The sequence below is a fragment of the Bufo gargarizans genome, chromosome 2, assembly GCF_014858855.1.
Source record: "Bufo gargarizans isolate SCDJY-AF-19 chromosome 2, ASM1485885v1, whole genome shotgun sequence".
Classification (NCBI taxonomy): Eukaryota; Metazoa; Chordata; class Amphibia; order Anura; family Bufonidae; genus Bufo; species Bufo gargarizans.
Window position 1 is genome coordinate 391252996 of NC_058081.1, and position 17645 is coordinate 391270640.

The window sequence follows — 17645 nt, forward strand, 5'->3', positions numbered from 1 at the left end:
ACGTGCGGGAAGGACAGACAAGACAAATAACGGATAGTGAACGGACCGGGTCAAAACCAAGAGGACAACGCAGTACAGAGGGATAAGCAAAGAATGTTCAGGAAAAGCCGGGGTCATAAATAACAGGAGAGTCGAGAAGTACCAAAGGAGTCCGCAAAGAATAGTCAGGTGGAAGCCGAGGTCAAAATACCAGGAAGGATGTGCAGTACAGGAGGAGCAGGCAAAGGATCGTCAGGGAACAGGATCAGGTAAGTGTACAGATATCCAACAACTGCAGGAACCTAAATTAACAGGCAACCTGTGGCCAGCAGGCTGCCTGTATTTATAGTGGGTAGTGAGGGTCATGTGACGTGGCCAGTGTCACATGACCGACAGACCGACCAGTCGAGCACCGAGTGATCAGCTCGGCGCTCAAGGCAGACCTAGGAGCAGGGAGCCTCCCAGCTAGCAAAGCCGCCCTGGGAACGAGGTGAAACACAGATCCTCGCTCCTGAAGCTAAGCAGCAGGTCTGCGGCTGATGGGAGACCGAGTGCGCCTTCGACACCCCGTTACAGTACCCCCCCTTTTACGAGGGGCCACCGGACCCAAGACTTCAGGCGATGGTCTTTCAGGGTGTTCTAAATGAAATTTTCGAACAAGTCTAGGAGCATGAACCTCCCTGGCAGGTACCCAAGATTTCTCTTCAGGTCCATACCGCTTCCAGTGAATCAGGTACTGCAAGGAATTACGCACCTTCCTGACATCCACAATTTTAGACACCACATACTCGACAGCATCATTAACAAGAACCGGCAGAGGCAAGGCTTTCAATGGTACTACCGGTTCAAAATATTTTTTAAGTAGAGATTTATGGAACACATTATGAATGTGGAATGACTCGGGCAGCTCCAACCTAAATGATACCTGGTTAATCACCTCTGTGATCTTATATGGTCCAATAAAACGAGGAGCAAACTTTTTAGAATCTACCTTAAGAGAGAGATTCTTGCGGGACAACCATACCTTATCCCCAACCTGAAAGTTCACCCCCCTTGAACGTCTCCTATCGGCCTTGAGTTTCTGAGAACTTTGAGCCTTTTCGAAGTTCGATTGAACCCGGGCCCAAACTGTGCACAGTTCAGAGGAGAGCCTATCCGCCTCAGGGTTAGAGGAGGAGACGGATGACCCAGAATGAAAACAGGGATGGAAACCATGGTTACAAAAGAAAGGTGAAACCCCAGCAGAAGAATTGACACGGTTATTCAAAGCAAATTCAGCCAACGGAAGGAATTTGACGCATAATTGCTGGTCATCAGCAACATACGACCTCAAGAATTGTTCCACAGACTGATTAAGGCGTTCAGTCTGCCCATCACTCTCAGGATGGTAGGCGGAAGAAAAAGACAATGAAATTATACATCTTTGACAAAAGGCCCTCCAGAATTTGGACACAAACTGCACACCCCTGTCAGAAACAATATTTTCCGGGATACCATGCAATCAAATAATTTCTTTCACAAAAATAGACGCCAGGGTTTTGGCATTCGGGAGTTTAGACAGGGGAATGAAATGGACCATCTTGCTAAACCTATCGACCACTACCCAAACTACAGTCCTACCCTCCGCCAGCGGTAGGTCAGTTATAAAGTCCATCGAGATATGGGACCAGGGTCTACTGGGAATGGGTAGGGGTCGTAGGTTACCATCAGGGCGAGTCCTAGGTGTCTTGGATCTGGCACAAACCTCACAGGCTGACACGTAGGACTTAACATCTCTAGTTAGAATGGGCCACCAATAAAATCTAGAAACCAGATCCTTAGTGCCCTCAACACCCGGATGTCCACAAAAGGCAGAATCGTGACACTCACCCAACAGCTGGAGACGAAATTGTACGGGAACAAACAACTTATCTGTTGGGGTGGATACCAGTGCCAGATGTTGTTCAGACCTAATGCGAGCCGAGATATCCTGGGTTAGAGCTGCTATGAAGATTTTTGCTGGTAGGATGGATTCAGGTGGTACCTCAGTAGGTTGAAAAGCATGGAAGCTCCGAGATAATGCGTCCGCCTTCACATTTTTACTTCCCGGCCTGAACGTAATGGAAAAATCAAAATGAGTAAAAAACAGAGCCCATCTGGCTTGACGGGGATTCAACCTCTTAGCAGACTCGAGAAACATAATGCTTTTATGGTCAGTGACAACAGTTACACAATGCCTTGCCCCCTCCAGAAAATGCCTCCACGTCCTCAAATGCCAATTTAATGTCCAGCAGCTCCCTATTCCCTATGTTGTAGTTTCTCTCCGTGGGAGAGAATTTCCTGGAGAAGAAGGCACATGGTCTCAGGTTAGTGAGGCTAGCAGGACCTTGTGAAAGGACTGCTCCTGCGCAGTCATCGGACGCATCCACCTCCACAATAAAATGTCTCTCCTGATCAGGCTGGATCAGAATGGGAGCGCTACTGAATGCCTTTTTTAATTTTTTTCAAATGAAGAAATGGCCTCAGTAGAACAGTTCTCCAAATCCGCCCCTTTCTTAGTAAGGTCGGTCAACGGTTAAGCAATTACAGAAAAATTCATAATAAATTTACGATAGTAATTGGCGAAACCTAAGAACTGTTGTAAGGCCTTTAAGAATGAAGATCTTACACATTCCTTAATTGCTAGTACCTTACCAGGATCCATCTTGAAGGCATGAGGAGTCAGAACATGCCCTAGAAACAGAATCTCCTGTACACCAAAGACACATTTCTCTTGCTTAGCGGATAGCTGATTCTCCCTCAACACCTCTAATACTTGTTTAACATGAGATACATGGGATTTGAAGTCAGGAGAGAATATCAAAATGTCGTCAAGATAGACAATAACAAATTTACCTAAGAACTCCCTAAGAATGCCATTCATAAAGTTTTGGAACACAGCTGGGGCATTGCTGAGTCAAAAAGGCATCACCTGATATTCAAAGTGTCCTGCCGGAGTATTGAACGCCGTCTTCCATTCGTCTCCCTCCTTGATTCGGATTAGATTGTGGCCCCTTTCAGGTCAATCTTGGAAAACCAGGTTGCCCCCAGAACCTGGTTAAATAAATCCGGAATCAATGGGAGGGAGTATCTATTCTGGAGTGATTTTATTTAATCTCCGGTAATCGATACATGGCCTAAAACCACCATCTTTTTTCTTAACTAAGAAAAACCCCGCTCCCATAGGAGAGACTGAAGGTCTGATATGCCATTTACCAAGGCTCTCCTTAATATAATCTTCCATGGCCTTGCGTTCGGAAAGATTATAAATACGCCCCTTAGGAAACTTGGCCCTCTCTGCTAGCTCTATAGTACAATCATAAGGTCTATGGGGGGGTAGAACCTCTGGGGTTGGTGATGAGAATACATCAGAATATTCCCTAACAACAGTGGGTAAAGTATCAGACTTTACTGAAACCCCAGCCTGTACCACGGACAAGCACGAGTCACACTTAGGCCTCCATCTCACCAACTCCCCCTTGGACCAATCTATAGTGCGGTTATGTAGTCAGAGCCAAGGCAACCCTAGTACCACCTCAACCAGTAGGTTCTCCAGGACTAAAAGGGAACATCTCTCTGAGTGGCACACACCCACGGTTAGAGAAATCTCTGAGGTACATGAGCTCACCGTACCACCAATAAGAGGAGTAGCATCAATAGCCATGACACGGATAGGAGTTGGTAAAGCAAACATTGGAATACCCAATCTTACAGCGTACTCAGAGTCAATACAGCTGGCCGCTGAGCCAGAATCAATAAAGCCCTTACCCGGCCATTTTTCTACCCCCAGAGAAATCGTAATGGGTACTAAAAGCTTACATTTTGAAAAATCAGGGTGTACCTGGTCTTTAGGTTACCTTGCCTTAGGAGACTTAACAGAGAGGTTCTTCTTAGGACACTGGTTGATCCAATGGTCAGGATCTCCACAGTAAAAGCATTCTCCACGTCTGCGGCAAAGATTCCCTCGGGTCATGCCAACCTGCATGGGTTCCTCGGTGGAGACCTCAGCATTGTCTCTAGGATAGGTCTCTGGCTGGACCACCATCTGGGAAAAGAACTGTTGTTCCTGTCGTCTCTCTCTAACCGGTCGGTCAAGTCGGACAACAAGGGTCATCATCTCCTCTAAGGTCTCTGGAAGTTGATAACTGACCAGAAGATCCTTTAAAGTATCAGACAGACCTGACCTGAACTGACTCTTCAGGGCTGGTTCGTTCCATCCTGAGGGGACACACCACCTTCTGAATTGGGTGCAATAATCCTCTGCAGGTAGATTGCCCTGAAACAGTGCCTTTAGAGCCGTCTCGGCTACTAGAGCCCTGTCTGGTTCATCATAGAGGGTACCCAGGGCCTGAAAGAACCCCTCTACAGAAGTTAAACAACTGGCGCCAGCAGGTAAAGAAAACGCCCAGTCCTGGAAATCACCCAGTCGGGAAATGATAATGCCCACACATTGACTCTCGGGGGCAGAGGACACAGGGCGCAATCGGAAGTAAGTCTGCAACTCTCCTTAAAAGAGAGAAACTTCTTCCGGTCTCCAGAAAAGGGTTCTGGGAGCTTAATCTGGGGCTCAAAATGTGGACTGGAGGCCTGAGGAGTGGAAGAACCTTGCCCTAACTTAAAAGAACTGAGTTTTCCCCCTAGCTCCTGCACCATCTGCGTCAGATTAGAGACATGGTCAGTCAGGGTCACCAGAGGATTCATTATACAGTGGTTATTGGGCCTGTTAATCTGTAATGGTCACGTACACACACACACAGGGGGGAGGATAGTGACCACTGTGCTCCACCCTCACCCCTGACCTACTTGCCTCACGAGTCCTGATGACAGAGGACAACTGGATGGCAGTCCCTAACTTAGGATACAGACAAGACAAATAACGGATAACGGACCGGGTCAAAACCAAGAGGACAGCGCAGTACAGAGGGATAAGCAAAGAATGGTCAGGAGAAGCCGGGGTCATAAATACCAGGAGAGTCAAGAAGTACCAAAGGAGTCCGCAAAGGATAGTCAGGTGGAAGCCGAGGTCAAAATACCAGGAAAGATGCGCAGTACAGGAGGAGCAGGCAAAGGATCGTCAGGGAACAGGATCAGGTAAGTGTACACGTATCCAACTACTGCCAGAAACCTAAATTAACAGGCAACCTGTGGCCAGCTGGCTGCCTGTATTTATAGTGGGAAGTGAGGATCATGTGACGTGGCCAGCATCACATGACTGACAGACCGACCAGCCGAGCACCGAGTGATCAGCTCGGCGCTCAAGGCAGACCTAGGAGCAGGGAGCCTCCCAGCTAGCAAAGCCGCCCTGGGAATGAGGTCAAACACAGATCCTTGCTCCCGAAGCTAAGCAGCAGGTCTGCGGCTGATGGGAGACCGAGTACGCTTCCGGCACCACATTACACGATTGTATCCTGCACCCACACAACTATTTCTATGTAGAGTTTCTCCTATTCTCTCCCTGAAATCACCAGTCCAGCACCATCCTCTCCCTACACTTGTAACAGCAGAGTGACGTGCAGCTCTACGTGACTCAAGCTTATATAGAGCCTGGGTAACACGCTGCTCTGGCCAATCACAGCCATGCCATTAGTAGGTATGGCTGTGATGGCTTCTAAGGTCAGACAGTTAACCGCTTGTTCATTGGCTGCTCTGCAGCCTTTCAGAAAGCGCTGAACACCGAACCCGAACCCAAACTTTTACTGAAATGTTCAGGTTCGGGTCCGGGGTCCAGAATTCCTACAGTTCAGATTCGCTCAACCCTATTTACAGACTCTCAAACCCAGAGGCCTTAATGTTGAATACAAGGTAACATGAATGTCTTTCCTTCTTTTCCGTTCTTCCCTCCCTCCCTCCCCCCCTTTACGTCTTCTGTGGATTTCTCTCCTCTATTCTCTTGTATATGGTTTTTTACATGTGCAACATTATGATCTATTTTACCAGTTTATTCGGTTTTTATACAGATGGATATACAAATGTTGATATCAATGGATTGCCTCCTTGGAAGCTACAAGACCGCAGGACCGGACAGGCTGATATGGATAATTATAATTTTAGTTTCTTTTTTTGCTTTTTATACATCTAATTGCAATAGGCAATGGGATGCCACAATCAGGAATAGACCACATATATTTTGTTGGTAATTGGGGTCGTATACACAGTATGCATTGCCCTTTTTTATGGGGGTGATGGGACTGCGTCTACTGAACCTATAATTTATTATATAGCCTTGTGAGGATGGATGGTGTGACAGAGTGGTCCAGGAGAGGGATTAAGATGCAGGGTCACGTAATAGTGACACTGACATCCCCTTTTCCCAATAGGGTACATTGTCCCTAGCCAGGTGACCCTTGGGGGGTGACTTTGTGCCCCCTGGATAAGTATGTGGCCATGAATGGTATGGTGCGTGTGCCATGACGTAATATACATGGCCAATACATCACCTATAACTGATGAATTATTGATATATAAGGCTATGAGGGCGATTATAGTGGGTGATGATGGCGGGATGCTATTAGCCCGATTTATATTGTAGCCTGTTTTTTCTTTTCAAAGCTAATATTGTGGAATGAACTGCTCTGTTTTAAATGGCGGTCATGTGACAGGATCATGTGATCGGAATATTGCATCCACCTTCTTATGGGCTTGAGCATGCTCAGTTGATATCTATTACTAGGTCGCCATCTTGGTTGTGGTTTCGGATGTCCTCTATGCGATATGTTAATCTCGCAGGATGAGAAGTACTCCACGCCTGCGCAGTATATGGTTTCTTTGACGCCGATCAGGTCCTGCCGTCTCAAGCTACATGTGAGAACCTTGGATAATGAGCTATTTGTTTTTAATAAGCACAATTATGTACACCTGTGATTGGATGTTTGTTAATGAAGGGTATTTTATGATATGGATTGTAACACATATATTCATTTATGTAATATTAGCACATTGCACTTTATATGCGATCGTTTGGATATGTTTGATAAAAAAAAAATATGTATACTTTGTTCAAATCACTTTTGAATCATGGATTTTAAAATTGTTTTAAGGATATTGACACTTAATCATGTAACCACCATGTTAATTATGTATGCTATTTAAGCACCTGATTTTGCACTGTGTACTATGGCTTGACAAAGGCTCCATGGAGTGAGCTGAAAAGTTGCTATCACATGCGTAATAAATTACCCACTGCTTGACACGGATACCAGTTTTCTGCCTTGCTTTCTTTTTTTGGTATATCTAGTAAGACCTTGGTCCTTGGTCTTTTTTAGGTATTGCACCGCCTATTTGTTTGTGTGCTACTCTTCAACTCTTTTTTTGCATACTAATCAGATGAATGCTGTAAAAAAAAAAGTTTTAAATCTGTGCCATAACAGCAAATTTTAGTCCCCTCACCTCCCCAAAAACATAATATTGAAAACTGATATGTACCCCATAATGGTACCAATGAAAATTTTACCTCATCCCACAAAAAATGAGCCCTTGGACATGACCATGACCAGAAAAATGGAAAAAAAATTAAATAAAATTGGGTCTAAGCAAATGGTGACACAAAAATGTTCTTATTGTGTAAAACTAAGGAAAAAAATATGCATACAGTGCCTTGCAAAAGTATTCCCTTCCCGCCTCTTGACTTGTTTTGTATTTTGGTGCCTCACAACCTAGAATTAACATGGATTTTTTGAGGATTTGCATCATTTAATTGCAGAACATGCCCACAACTTTGAAGATGTTTTATTTATTTATTGTGAAGCAAACATCAATTAGGACAAAATAACAGAAAAAGTCAATGTGCATAACTATTCACCCCCCCTAAAGTCAATACTTTGTAGAGCCACCTTTTGCGGCAATGACAGCTCCAAGTCACTTTGGATAAGTCTCTATGAGCTTGCCACATCTTACCACTGGGATTTTTTTTGCCCATTCCTCTTTGCAAAACTGCTCCAGCTCCTTCAAGTTGGATGGTTTTTGCTTGTGAACAGCAATCTTTAAAGGAAACCTGTCATCACTTTCTAAGCCTATTTATCCACTCACTTTTCTATAAATACTTTTCAATACATTAATAATAATATTAAAATCAATTCTGAACTAAATCAGTTCAGAGAAAAACCTAAACTAAATGTTCCCACCATATATGTAAATGCACCTTAGATGAGTCCTGTCTCTTCCATGTTTCAGAGATGAGTCCAGCTTTCTCTGACTCTTGTAGTGCAGCCATAACTACAAATGAATAAGACACACCCTCTATGATTGCTCATCTCCACCCCTTCTCTTCCAAGTCTGGAAGTATACATTATATGATCAGTGTGAGATGAGGAGCAGTGTTGATTGCGAATATTATAATCACAAATTTTTATCGCGAATATCAGCACTTTGAGAATTTGCAAAGATCTAGAATATAGTGCAAAATCTTCATAATCGCAAATATTCTAGATTTCTTTTCATCAGTGAGTGGGTTGACTGGTTCTGCACATGCGCAGGATTTGGGACGTGAGTTCGGGAGGAGGGTAGGATCTTTAGATTCTGTCACTCTTATAATGGGAGGTGGCATTAGGAATGGGAAGTGATGAGGTAAGCATTTAATTTACATAACGTGAAAAAAAGCAGAAGTGGACTGTAAAATAAGTAGTTGGAGGTGTTTAAAAAAAAATAAAATAGGATGATTAGGGTGGGGAAGAACTATCTCAGGATGCCGAGGATTCTTATGGTTAAAAGCCGGTGACAGGTTCCCTTTAAGTCTGACCACAGATTTTCTATTGGATTGAGAACTGGGCTTTGACTAGGCCATTCCAACACATTTACATGTTTCCAATTAAAAAGCTCAAGTGTTGCTTTAGCAGTGTGTTTGGGGTCATTGTCCTGCTGGAAGGTGAACCTCCGTCCTAGCCTCAAATCACGCACAGAGTGGGACAGGTTTTGCTCAAGAATATCCCTGTATTAAAGCAACATCCATATTTCCCTAAACTCTGACCAGTTTCCCAGTCCCGGCTGCTGAAAAACATCCCCACAGCATGACACTGCCACCACCATTTTTCACTGTGGGGATGGTGTTCTTTGGGTGATGTGATGTGTTGGGTTTGCGCCTGACATAGCGTTTTTCTTTGATGGCCAAATACCTTATTTTTCATTTTATAAGACACACTTTTTTCCCCTCCAAAGTGGAGGTGAAAAGTCACTGCGTCTTATAAAACTAATAGAATGAAAATTAGGTGGCTCAGGAGCTCTCACTAACAGCTCCTGAGCCTGCCATTAAACTGTTGGGCGAGCTGGCGGCTTCACTAAATGCTTCTGCCGCTAGCCCGCGCTTCCTCAACAAGACTGCACCAGGGATGGACGGGCTGGCGGCTTCACTTACTGTGCTCCGCTCCTGCCAGCCCACCCGCTATTATAGTAAACTGAACTGAATTTTCTCCTGGTACGGAGATTTCAGAGACTTCTACTTCTGTTTTACCTCTTCTACCTCTTGAGTCAGTAACTCTGGGCTTGTCTCCTCCCTTTTGACACTGTCCGCTTCTTGTATAAATTCAGGAAAGAAGTGCAGGACTTGCAGCTGGCTGCACAGCATCTTCTGCTTTCTGCGTCGCTCCATGGAATCATCCACCAGGACTGGCTGTTGCCATCACCTTCTTCTTTACGCCGCACGTCCAGACAAGGGAGGTTCGAGAGGGAATCCAAAAGCCCTCCATCATCCTGTCACTGCTTCCTGCTCCCGAACTACTTGTCTGGATGTGCAGTGTAAAGAAGAAGGTGATGGCAAGATCCCAGCCAAAGTCCTGGTGGATTATTCCATGGAGCGGCGCAGAAAGCAGAAGATGCTGTGCAGCCAGCTGCAAGTCCTGAGCTTCCTTCCTGAATTCATACAAGAAGTGGACATTGTCAAAAGGCAGGAGACAAGCCAAGAATTACTGTTTCAAGAGGTAGAAGAGGTAAAACAGAAGAGGAAGTCTCTGAAATCTCGGTACCAGGGGAAGGTGAATGAAGTTGAAGAGATATTACAGTAAACCGTTGAGCAGGCTGGCAGCTTCAATGAATGCGCTCAGCTGCCGCCAGCCTGCACTTCTTTAGTCCTGCTGATTAGTGGTGAGCGCAGTGGTGCTGCCCTCACCTCCATCAGCTTCCTTCCAATTTCCTGTTGTACCAGCTTTGCTCCTGCTGTGTACAGCGGTTTTGTGTACCCAGTCCCCGGGAGAGTGGAGCTCAGGGCAATATAAAATTTACTGTAAATGTGTCATATATGACTACAACCCCCCCCCCCCCCCCATCCATAGGTATCCACCCAGGTACTGCAGTATATGAGTGGATTCCTAATTTCTGTAATTGGTATGTGTTTATATTAAATATGACTATAACCCCTCTCATCCATAGGAATCTACGCATGTACTGCAGTATATGAGTGGATTCCTATGGATGAGGGGGGTTATAGTCATATTTAATAAAAACACATGCCAATTAAAGAACAGTCCCTAGATAGTGTTTATATTTAATTTGACTATAACTCCTCTCATCCTTGAGAATACACCAATGTACAGTACCTACAGTACATCAGTGTATTCTTAGGATGATGGGGGTATAATCACATAAGTGTCATCCACAGATCCTCATAACAGTGCTTCATCCACAGATGCTCTCCATAACAGTGTCATCCACAGACCACCATTAGTTCAAAACCCACCAAAATCACACCTTGGTTAAAAATATTATTTTTCTCATTTTCCTCCTCAAAGACCTGGGTGCGTCTTATAAACAGGTGCGTCTTATAAAGCGAAAAATACGGTAGTTCAATTTTAGTCTCATCAGACCAGAGCACCTCCATACATTTTGGGATTTAGCTGTTCTACCATGTTCTTTGCATTTGGTTTTGATAGATTGTGCTACTGGGGATCATCAAATATTTTGATATTTTTATTTATGACCTAACCCTGACTTGTACTTCTCAACAACATTGTCCCTTACTTGTTTGGAGAGTTCCTTGGTCTTCATGGAAGTGTTTAGTTAGTTAGTGATGCCTCTTGCTTAGGTGTTGCAGTTTCTGGGGCCTTTCAAAAAAGGTCTGTATATGTAATGACAGATCATGTGATTGCACACAGGTGGACATCATTTCACTAATGATGTGACTTCTGAAGGTAATTGGTTGCACCAAAGCTTTTAATGGGCTTCCTAACATACACACATGCCAGTTTTCTATTTATAAACAATCGTTTTATTTATATCTTTTTCTCATTTCAGTTCACCAACTTAGACTTTTGTGTTCTGACCCATGACATAAAATTCAGATTAACAAAACATTGAACTTATGGCTGTTATGTAACAAAATGTGAAAAAAGTCAAGGGGGGTGAGTACTTTTCTAAGGCACTGTATTTGGAATCGCTGCATCCAAAATGACCGACTTTTTAAAGATATCAGGTGAATACCATAAATAATGATGCCAAAACAAGAATTTTTTAGTCCCCTCACCTCCAAAAAACATAATTTTAAACAATCAAAAAGTCGTATGTACCCCAAAATGGTATCGATAAATAGTATTGTCTGTCCTGCAAAAGGCAAGCTCTCAGACTTTTATGTTGGTATACAAATAAAAATGTTATAGATGCTAATATATGGCAATGTAAAATAAAACAGATTTTAGTAGTAAAACATAAAAAAATCAAAAATTTGGTATTGCCATAATTGTATCAACCTGCAGAATAAAATTATCATATATATATATATATATATATATAATCACATGAACCCCATAAAAATAATAAAAACACTGACAGAATCTAAACTTTTGCCCACCTCGCCTCCCAAAATTGAGATAAAAAGCAATTAGAAAGCCAAATGTACCCCCAGAATGGTGCCAATAAAAAAAACAAATAAATTAGCCCTAAAACTGCTCAGTCAACAAAAAAATAAAGTTATGGCTCTTAAAAACCATTTCAGCGAATTATATGTCAGAAATACCAGATGCCGCTCCTTCACTTCTAAGCCCTGGCATTTTGCTGTATTCAGGAAAAAATTTGTAGCAAATTGTGGGATGATAATCTCCTGTTATCCCTTGTGGGGAAGGGGGGAAATTGGGCCTAAAGCAACATTTTCTCGTGCAAAATTTTTTTTTTTTCCATTTTCACAGCCAAGGTATAAGTTCTTCTGTTGGGTCAAAGTGCTCACTAAACCTCCTAAAAATGTCTTGGGTCACCAAGTAGTTTACAAAATTTGGTTACATTTTGGGGGTTTCCATTGTAGGAAAGAACTGGCAAAATAGGGTCCCTAGAGGGTGAAGCCCATGGGGATTTTGACAAAAACATACGGAGAGGATTGATAACCCAAAAATTGGCCCTTTAGTCACCCTTTTTGGGATAAAACATAACTTTTACTATTTATGCTAAAAGAAAATACTTGGGGTAGCTTTGTCACTTTATTTTGTTATTGAGTACAAATCACTTCTATCATCTGATAGGATATTGGAGTGAGGTGTTGGCTCAAAGTGCAAAGGCTCAAAATGAAATTCTGGTGGAGGTTGATACACCGACAATTTAGGGTAAATCTATAGGTATCTAGATTACCCAATATGTCCCAGGTCTAGTGATCTCTGTGTGGTCTGATTTTGTGAATACTCGCTTTAAAGAGCAGTCATACATAGAGGTGGATAGAGACCTATTTCTCTCCTAGGGTGTCATGCCCTGCTCTGACTATGTGCGGAGGTCTGCCAGATTAGCAGCACGTGTTTAGTTTTTGTTTTGTTTTGGAGTCGTGCTAGATCCATCTCCCTTCAGGTGCACTGGGTGGGATCGTTGGTTTAAATTACTCTCACTCCCAGTGTTCTGTGCGGGTTATAGCTTCTGTCTGGCTTTGAAAGCAAGGAAGGAAGGATTGGCTGTTCCTGCTCAGATAAGATAAGTTGGTTTCTGATTTCTTGTTGTTTGCTGTCTAGGCTGTTTGAGTTACATCTGTCCCCTCCAGGTTCTGAGGGAACAGGCTGCCCCTATTGCCCTTTCACCATCTCAGGGATTCTAGGGTATTTTCAGCCCAGGCACGAGGACACATTATTCCCACCTTAAGGGTCTGAATGTGGGCATAGCAGTATAGGGAGAGCTGTTAGGGATTTGCTAGGAGGTGACCTTATCCCCAGCTTCTCGCCTAGATACTTGTTGGTTTATTTATCTGTATCTGATATCCTGTCCGCCGTGACATTATAACCCGCCAATGCTTTGACTGCCATTACTCAGCGGTTTTGTGATGGCGTCAATTGATGCGCTAGTTGACCGCATGCAGGGATTATCCCTAGAGGTTGCGGATCTGCGTAGTTCGGTCACACGGTGTCAGAATGCTCTGGCATCAGGTGCAGGTCAAATTTGTGGGGAGCCTAAAGTCGCTCTTCCTGATAGATTTGCAGGGGGTACGGATTACTTTATTTGCTTTAGGGAGTCATGCAAGTTGTACTTTCGACTGCGTCCATCATCGTCAGGTGATGAAAGTCAGAGGGTTGGTATAATCATTTCTCTGCTTAAAGGGGACGCGCAATCCTGGGCCTTTTCTCTGCCGCACGGTTCTCGGACCCTCCGGTCGGTGGAAGAATTTTTCAAGGCCCTGGGATTAATTTATGATGACCCAGATCGGGTCTCGATGGCAGAATCTAAATTGCGTAATTTATTACAGGGTGAACATACTGCAGAGGCTTAATGCGTTGAGTTTAGGAGATGGGCTACCGAGTGGAATGACCCCGCGTTACGTAATCAGTTTTGTCAGGGGTTATCTGAGAGATTGAAAGATGCCCTTGTTTTTCATGAGTACCCAGATTCTTTGGAGAATTCTATGTCTTTGGCAGTACGGTTAGATAGACGTTTTAGTAAAATGGCTCACTTTATATCATTAACTAGTATGCCTAATGCCAAGACTGGTCCTGACCTGTGTGTGGGTGATCTGGTGTGGTTGTCCACTAAAAATATTAAACTGAGAGTGCCATCTTGGAAACTGGGTCCAAGATTTATTGGTCCGTACAAAATATCTGCAGTGATCAATTCAGTAGCGTTTCGGTTGGAGGATCCATGAGGATAAAATTTGGAGTTCGATATCTCCAGGGTTCTCGACTCTAGAGTTCTTCGGGGTTCCCTTCAGTACCTGGTACACTGGAGGGGATACGGCCCTGAGGAGAGGATGTGGGTTCCGGCGCTGGATGTCAGTGCCAGCCGACTGGTGAGGGCTTTTCACAGATCCCACTCGGATAAGGTTGGTCTGGGGTGTCTGGAGGTCACCCGTAGAAGGGGGGGTACTGTCAGGGATTTTCTAGGAGGTGACCTTATCCCCAGCTTCTCGCCTAGATACTTGTTGGTTTATTTATCTGTGTATCTGATATCTTGTCCGCCGTGACAGGGGGTCTGTTCTGAGATACAATTAACACTGGGGGTCTGAGCTGAGGTCTGATGAAAAATATATAATTTTTCTTATTTACTTAGGTGTGTCTTATAGGCAGGTGCATCTTATAGGGTGAAAAATACTCGTATGTTGAATGTTAATTAATAACTATTTTATGAGGTATCATTATCTGTCTTAAAAGCAGAGTGATTCAAATTTATAAAATTGTGAATTTCTCCAAATGTTTGGTGAAAGTGTTCCAAAGTTATTATCACATAAAGTGATGCGTCAGATTCACAAAGGTTTGTGTTAGGAAGGGGTGAGTGTGGGGCCTTGCCTGGAAGTGGTTAAATATAGCATGGATTCTCAGAAGATACTGTGGAGATCCTGCTAACAGTCAACCTTTTTTTTCTTAGATTTCCAATTTTGTGGATACATTCCAAGGCTATGATGAGAGTCTACAAATAAAAAAATTAACATGCCTTCCTGAGACAAATCATGTGATTGGTGAGTTGGTGAGCTACACATGAAAAGTAGCTAATAGCACCTCATGAGATAAAATGATTCCACCCACCCACCCCCAATACATTGTTAGATTGTTCTATTTGAAGACTAGAAATGTTGTTTTTAAAATGGATGTGGCTAACCCTACTGGTCTTTATTTCCTGGTCCCTCTCGGCACAGAAAATGCGACAGCTCAGCCAATCACTGGTCACAGCAGTGACCTGCCTTTGCCAGTGATCAGGGGTCGCATTTTTGTGTTGAGAAGAACATAAGGTGGATTTTAGAAATGAGCGAATTTTTGAAAAGTTCGATTCGGCTGATTCGATGAATTTTAGAAAAAATTGCGCTGCGATAGTGCCACCCCCATCATTGTACCCCTCGGATGCCGCGTTTAAACATGATTGCGGCACCGGAGTATAAAAACTGTGTAAAATTAACATTAAAAGTAAAATGTGATCAACCTCCATTTGCTTGCGACGACCTAGCTGCCACTATTTTGCTTAAAGATCTGGAGCTAATTCTAGTGCGGCGTGAGATTACATCTTCAGGCCGGCGTGGTGACGTCATACGTCACCATGCACGGGATTTCGGCCGAGATCTTTAATTAAGATGGCGGTTGGTGGTGCGAGCAAATGGAGGTAAGTATATATTTTTATTTAAAGGGTTTCTACCACTTCGGTGTCACATATTTGGCTGTCAGACACTAGCGATCCGCTAGTGTCTGCTCTGGCCAACCATCCTAATATAATTGCTTTTGGGGCGGTGGTTTGGCTAAAAAAACTACTTTTATTAATATGCTAATGAGCCTCTAGGTGCTATGGGGGCGTCATTAGCACCTAGAGGCTCCGTCTACCTTCAGAAACTGCCGCCGCCGAGCGCGTCCCTCCAGCCCGCCCATCTCCTCCTGAATGCGATCCTCGTATGTATTCTGCGCATGCGCAGTGAATGTCTGACCGCTTCCTTGCTCAGACATCTCCACTGCGCCTGCGCGATGACGCCATAGTGCTCCGAGGAACAGGCGCAGTGGAGATGTCTGAGCAGGAAGCTGTCAGACATTTACTGCGCATGCGCAGAATACATACGAGGATCGCATTCAGGAAGAGATGGGCGGGCTGGAGGGACGCGCTGGGGGCGGCAGTTTCTAAAGGTAGACGGAGCCTCTAGGTGCTAATGACGCCCCCATAGCACCTAGAGGCTCATTAGCATATTAATAAAAGTAGTTTTTTTAGCCAAACCACCGCCCCAAAAGCAATTATATTAGGATGGTTGGCCAGAGCAGACACTAGCGGATCGCTAGTGTCTGACAGCCAAATATGTGACACCTAAGTGGTAGAAACCCTTTAATTTTTTTACACTATTTCTGGTTAAATCGGTTCGCTAACATGAAGCACGAGGAAATTCAGCTTCGAAGAGAATCGTATTTATCATGAAATTCGGATCAAATTCCACTTTGTGGGATTGGATTCGCTCATCTCTAGTGGACATAACACTGTTCCATCTACAGTAGCAGCACATTTCCATGAAATCCAGGCTTCCAGGGCAAAAATTGCATTTGGATTTTCCAGTGGGTTTCAGCAAAATTGTGCAAAATCACTTTTGCAGTACAGTTCCACAGAACTGCAGCAAAAACACTGCAACTGCAAACTACTGCATGGTTTTGTTTAGATTTTTGCAAATGTTTTCTTCACAAATTGTTAAATTAATTAATTTTGTTCAGTTGCCCCATCTTTATCTTTTATATATGAAGATCAAACATTGATATTTCCATATTATAAAATAAAAATCTTTACATAAAGAATCCTTACTGTTTCACATGACTATAAAATACTAATATTTAGTATACTTTAATACAAACACAATGGGGCAGATTTATCAAAACTGGTATAAAGGAAAACTGTCCTTTTTGCCCATAGCAACCACCGAGATTCCACCTTTCATTTTTCAGAGCTCCTTTGGTGGAATCTGATTAGTTGCTATGAGCTACTTTACACCAGCTTGATAAATCTCCCCTGTTGAATTTTTATTCTTGGAGTTATTGTATGTTCTCTTTTTCAAAGCAGTTTGCATATTTTCCAAGTCTGCAGGCCTCAAAGAGATCTCAATAGTTTTTTACCAATTCAATGTCCCCAGAGCATTCTCTGATAATTTACATTCTGTGAAGTGTATTTACCCCAAACAACACCAGTAGAAGATATGGGGATGTACTAGATGAGTTTTGAGGAAATTATAATGTTTTATTTTAATGTTTAGGCTCAACAAGGAACCAGGTGATTGTATGGAAGTTCCACAATGCAGGTTGTGTCACAAAACTGCATGCAAAACATCCCATAGAATGTCTGTCATACAGTAAGTGTGGACTTTTCAATTAATGTGAGATAGTCTTAGGAATCAGATGTATGTGGCAATAACAGTGGCATGTCAAGTTTGTGCTTGCTTTAGGCGTTTTTCACACACTATTTTCTCAGCATTTAGGCTAGCTCTACACGACGACATTTGTCGCGCGACAATAAGTCGTGCGACATGGCACAACTACACTGCAACATTTTTCATTTTGCTGCACCAATGTCGCGCAACAATTTTTATAATGGCAGTCTATGGTGTCACACTGCAACATGCGACATGCTGCGACTTCGACGCGACAGTCGCATTAAAATCCACCTCACTGCCGTTATAAAAATTGTCGCGCGACAAATGTCGTCGTGTAGACTTAGCTTTAATTAGGCCTTTTAAAAGTTTTTTTTTTTTTCTACAAGCAATTTGAGGCATTTTTTCAAGTCCTAAAGTGAAGCCTATGCAAAAACTGCAAAAAAAAAAGTTA

At 43.3% G+C, this 17645-nt stretch overlaps 1 protein-coding gene across 1 annotated transcript in view; it reads left to right on the top strand.

Moving 5' to 3' along the window:
* Positions 1 to 17645, top strand: part of LOC122928207 — a 157605-nt gene that overhangs the window by 95730 nt on the left and 44230 nt on the right. The window contains exons 7-8 of the mRNA XM_044280806.1: positions 14740 to 14830; positions 17078 to 17173. Of these exons, the coding sequence (XP_044136741.1) occupies positions 14740 to 14830; positions 17078 to 17173 (187 nt within the window). The remainder of the gene's footprint in view (positions 1 to 14739; positions 14831 to 17077; positions 17174 to 17645) is intronic.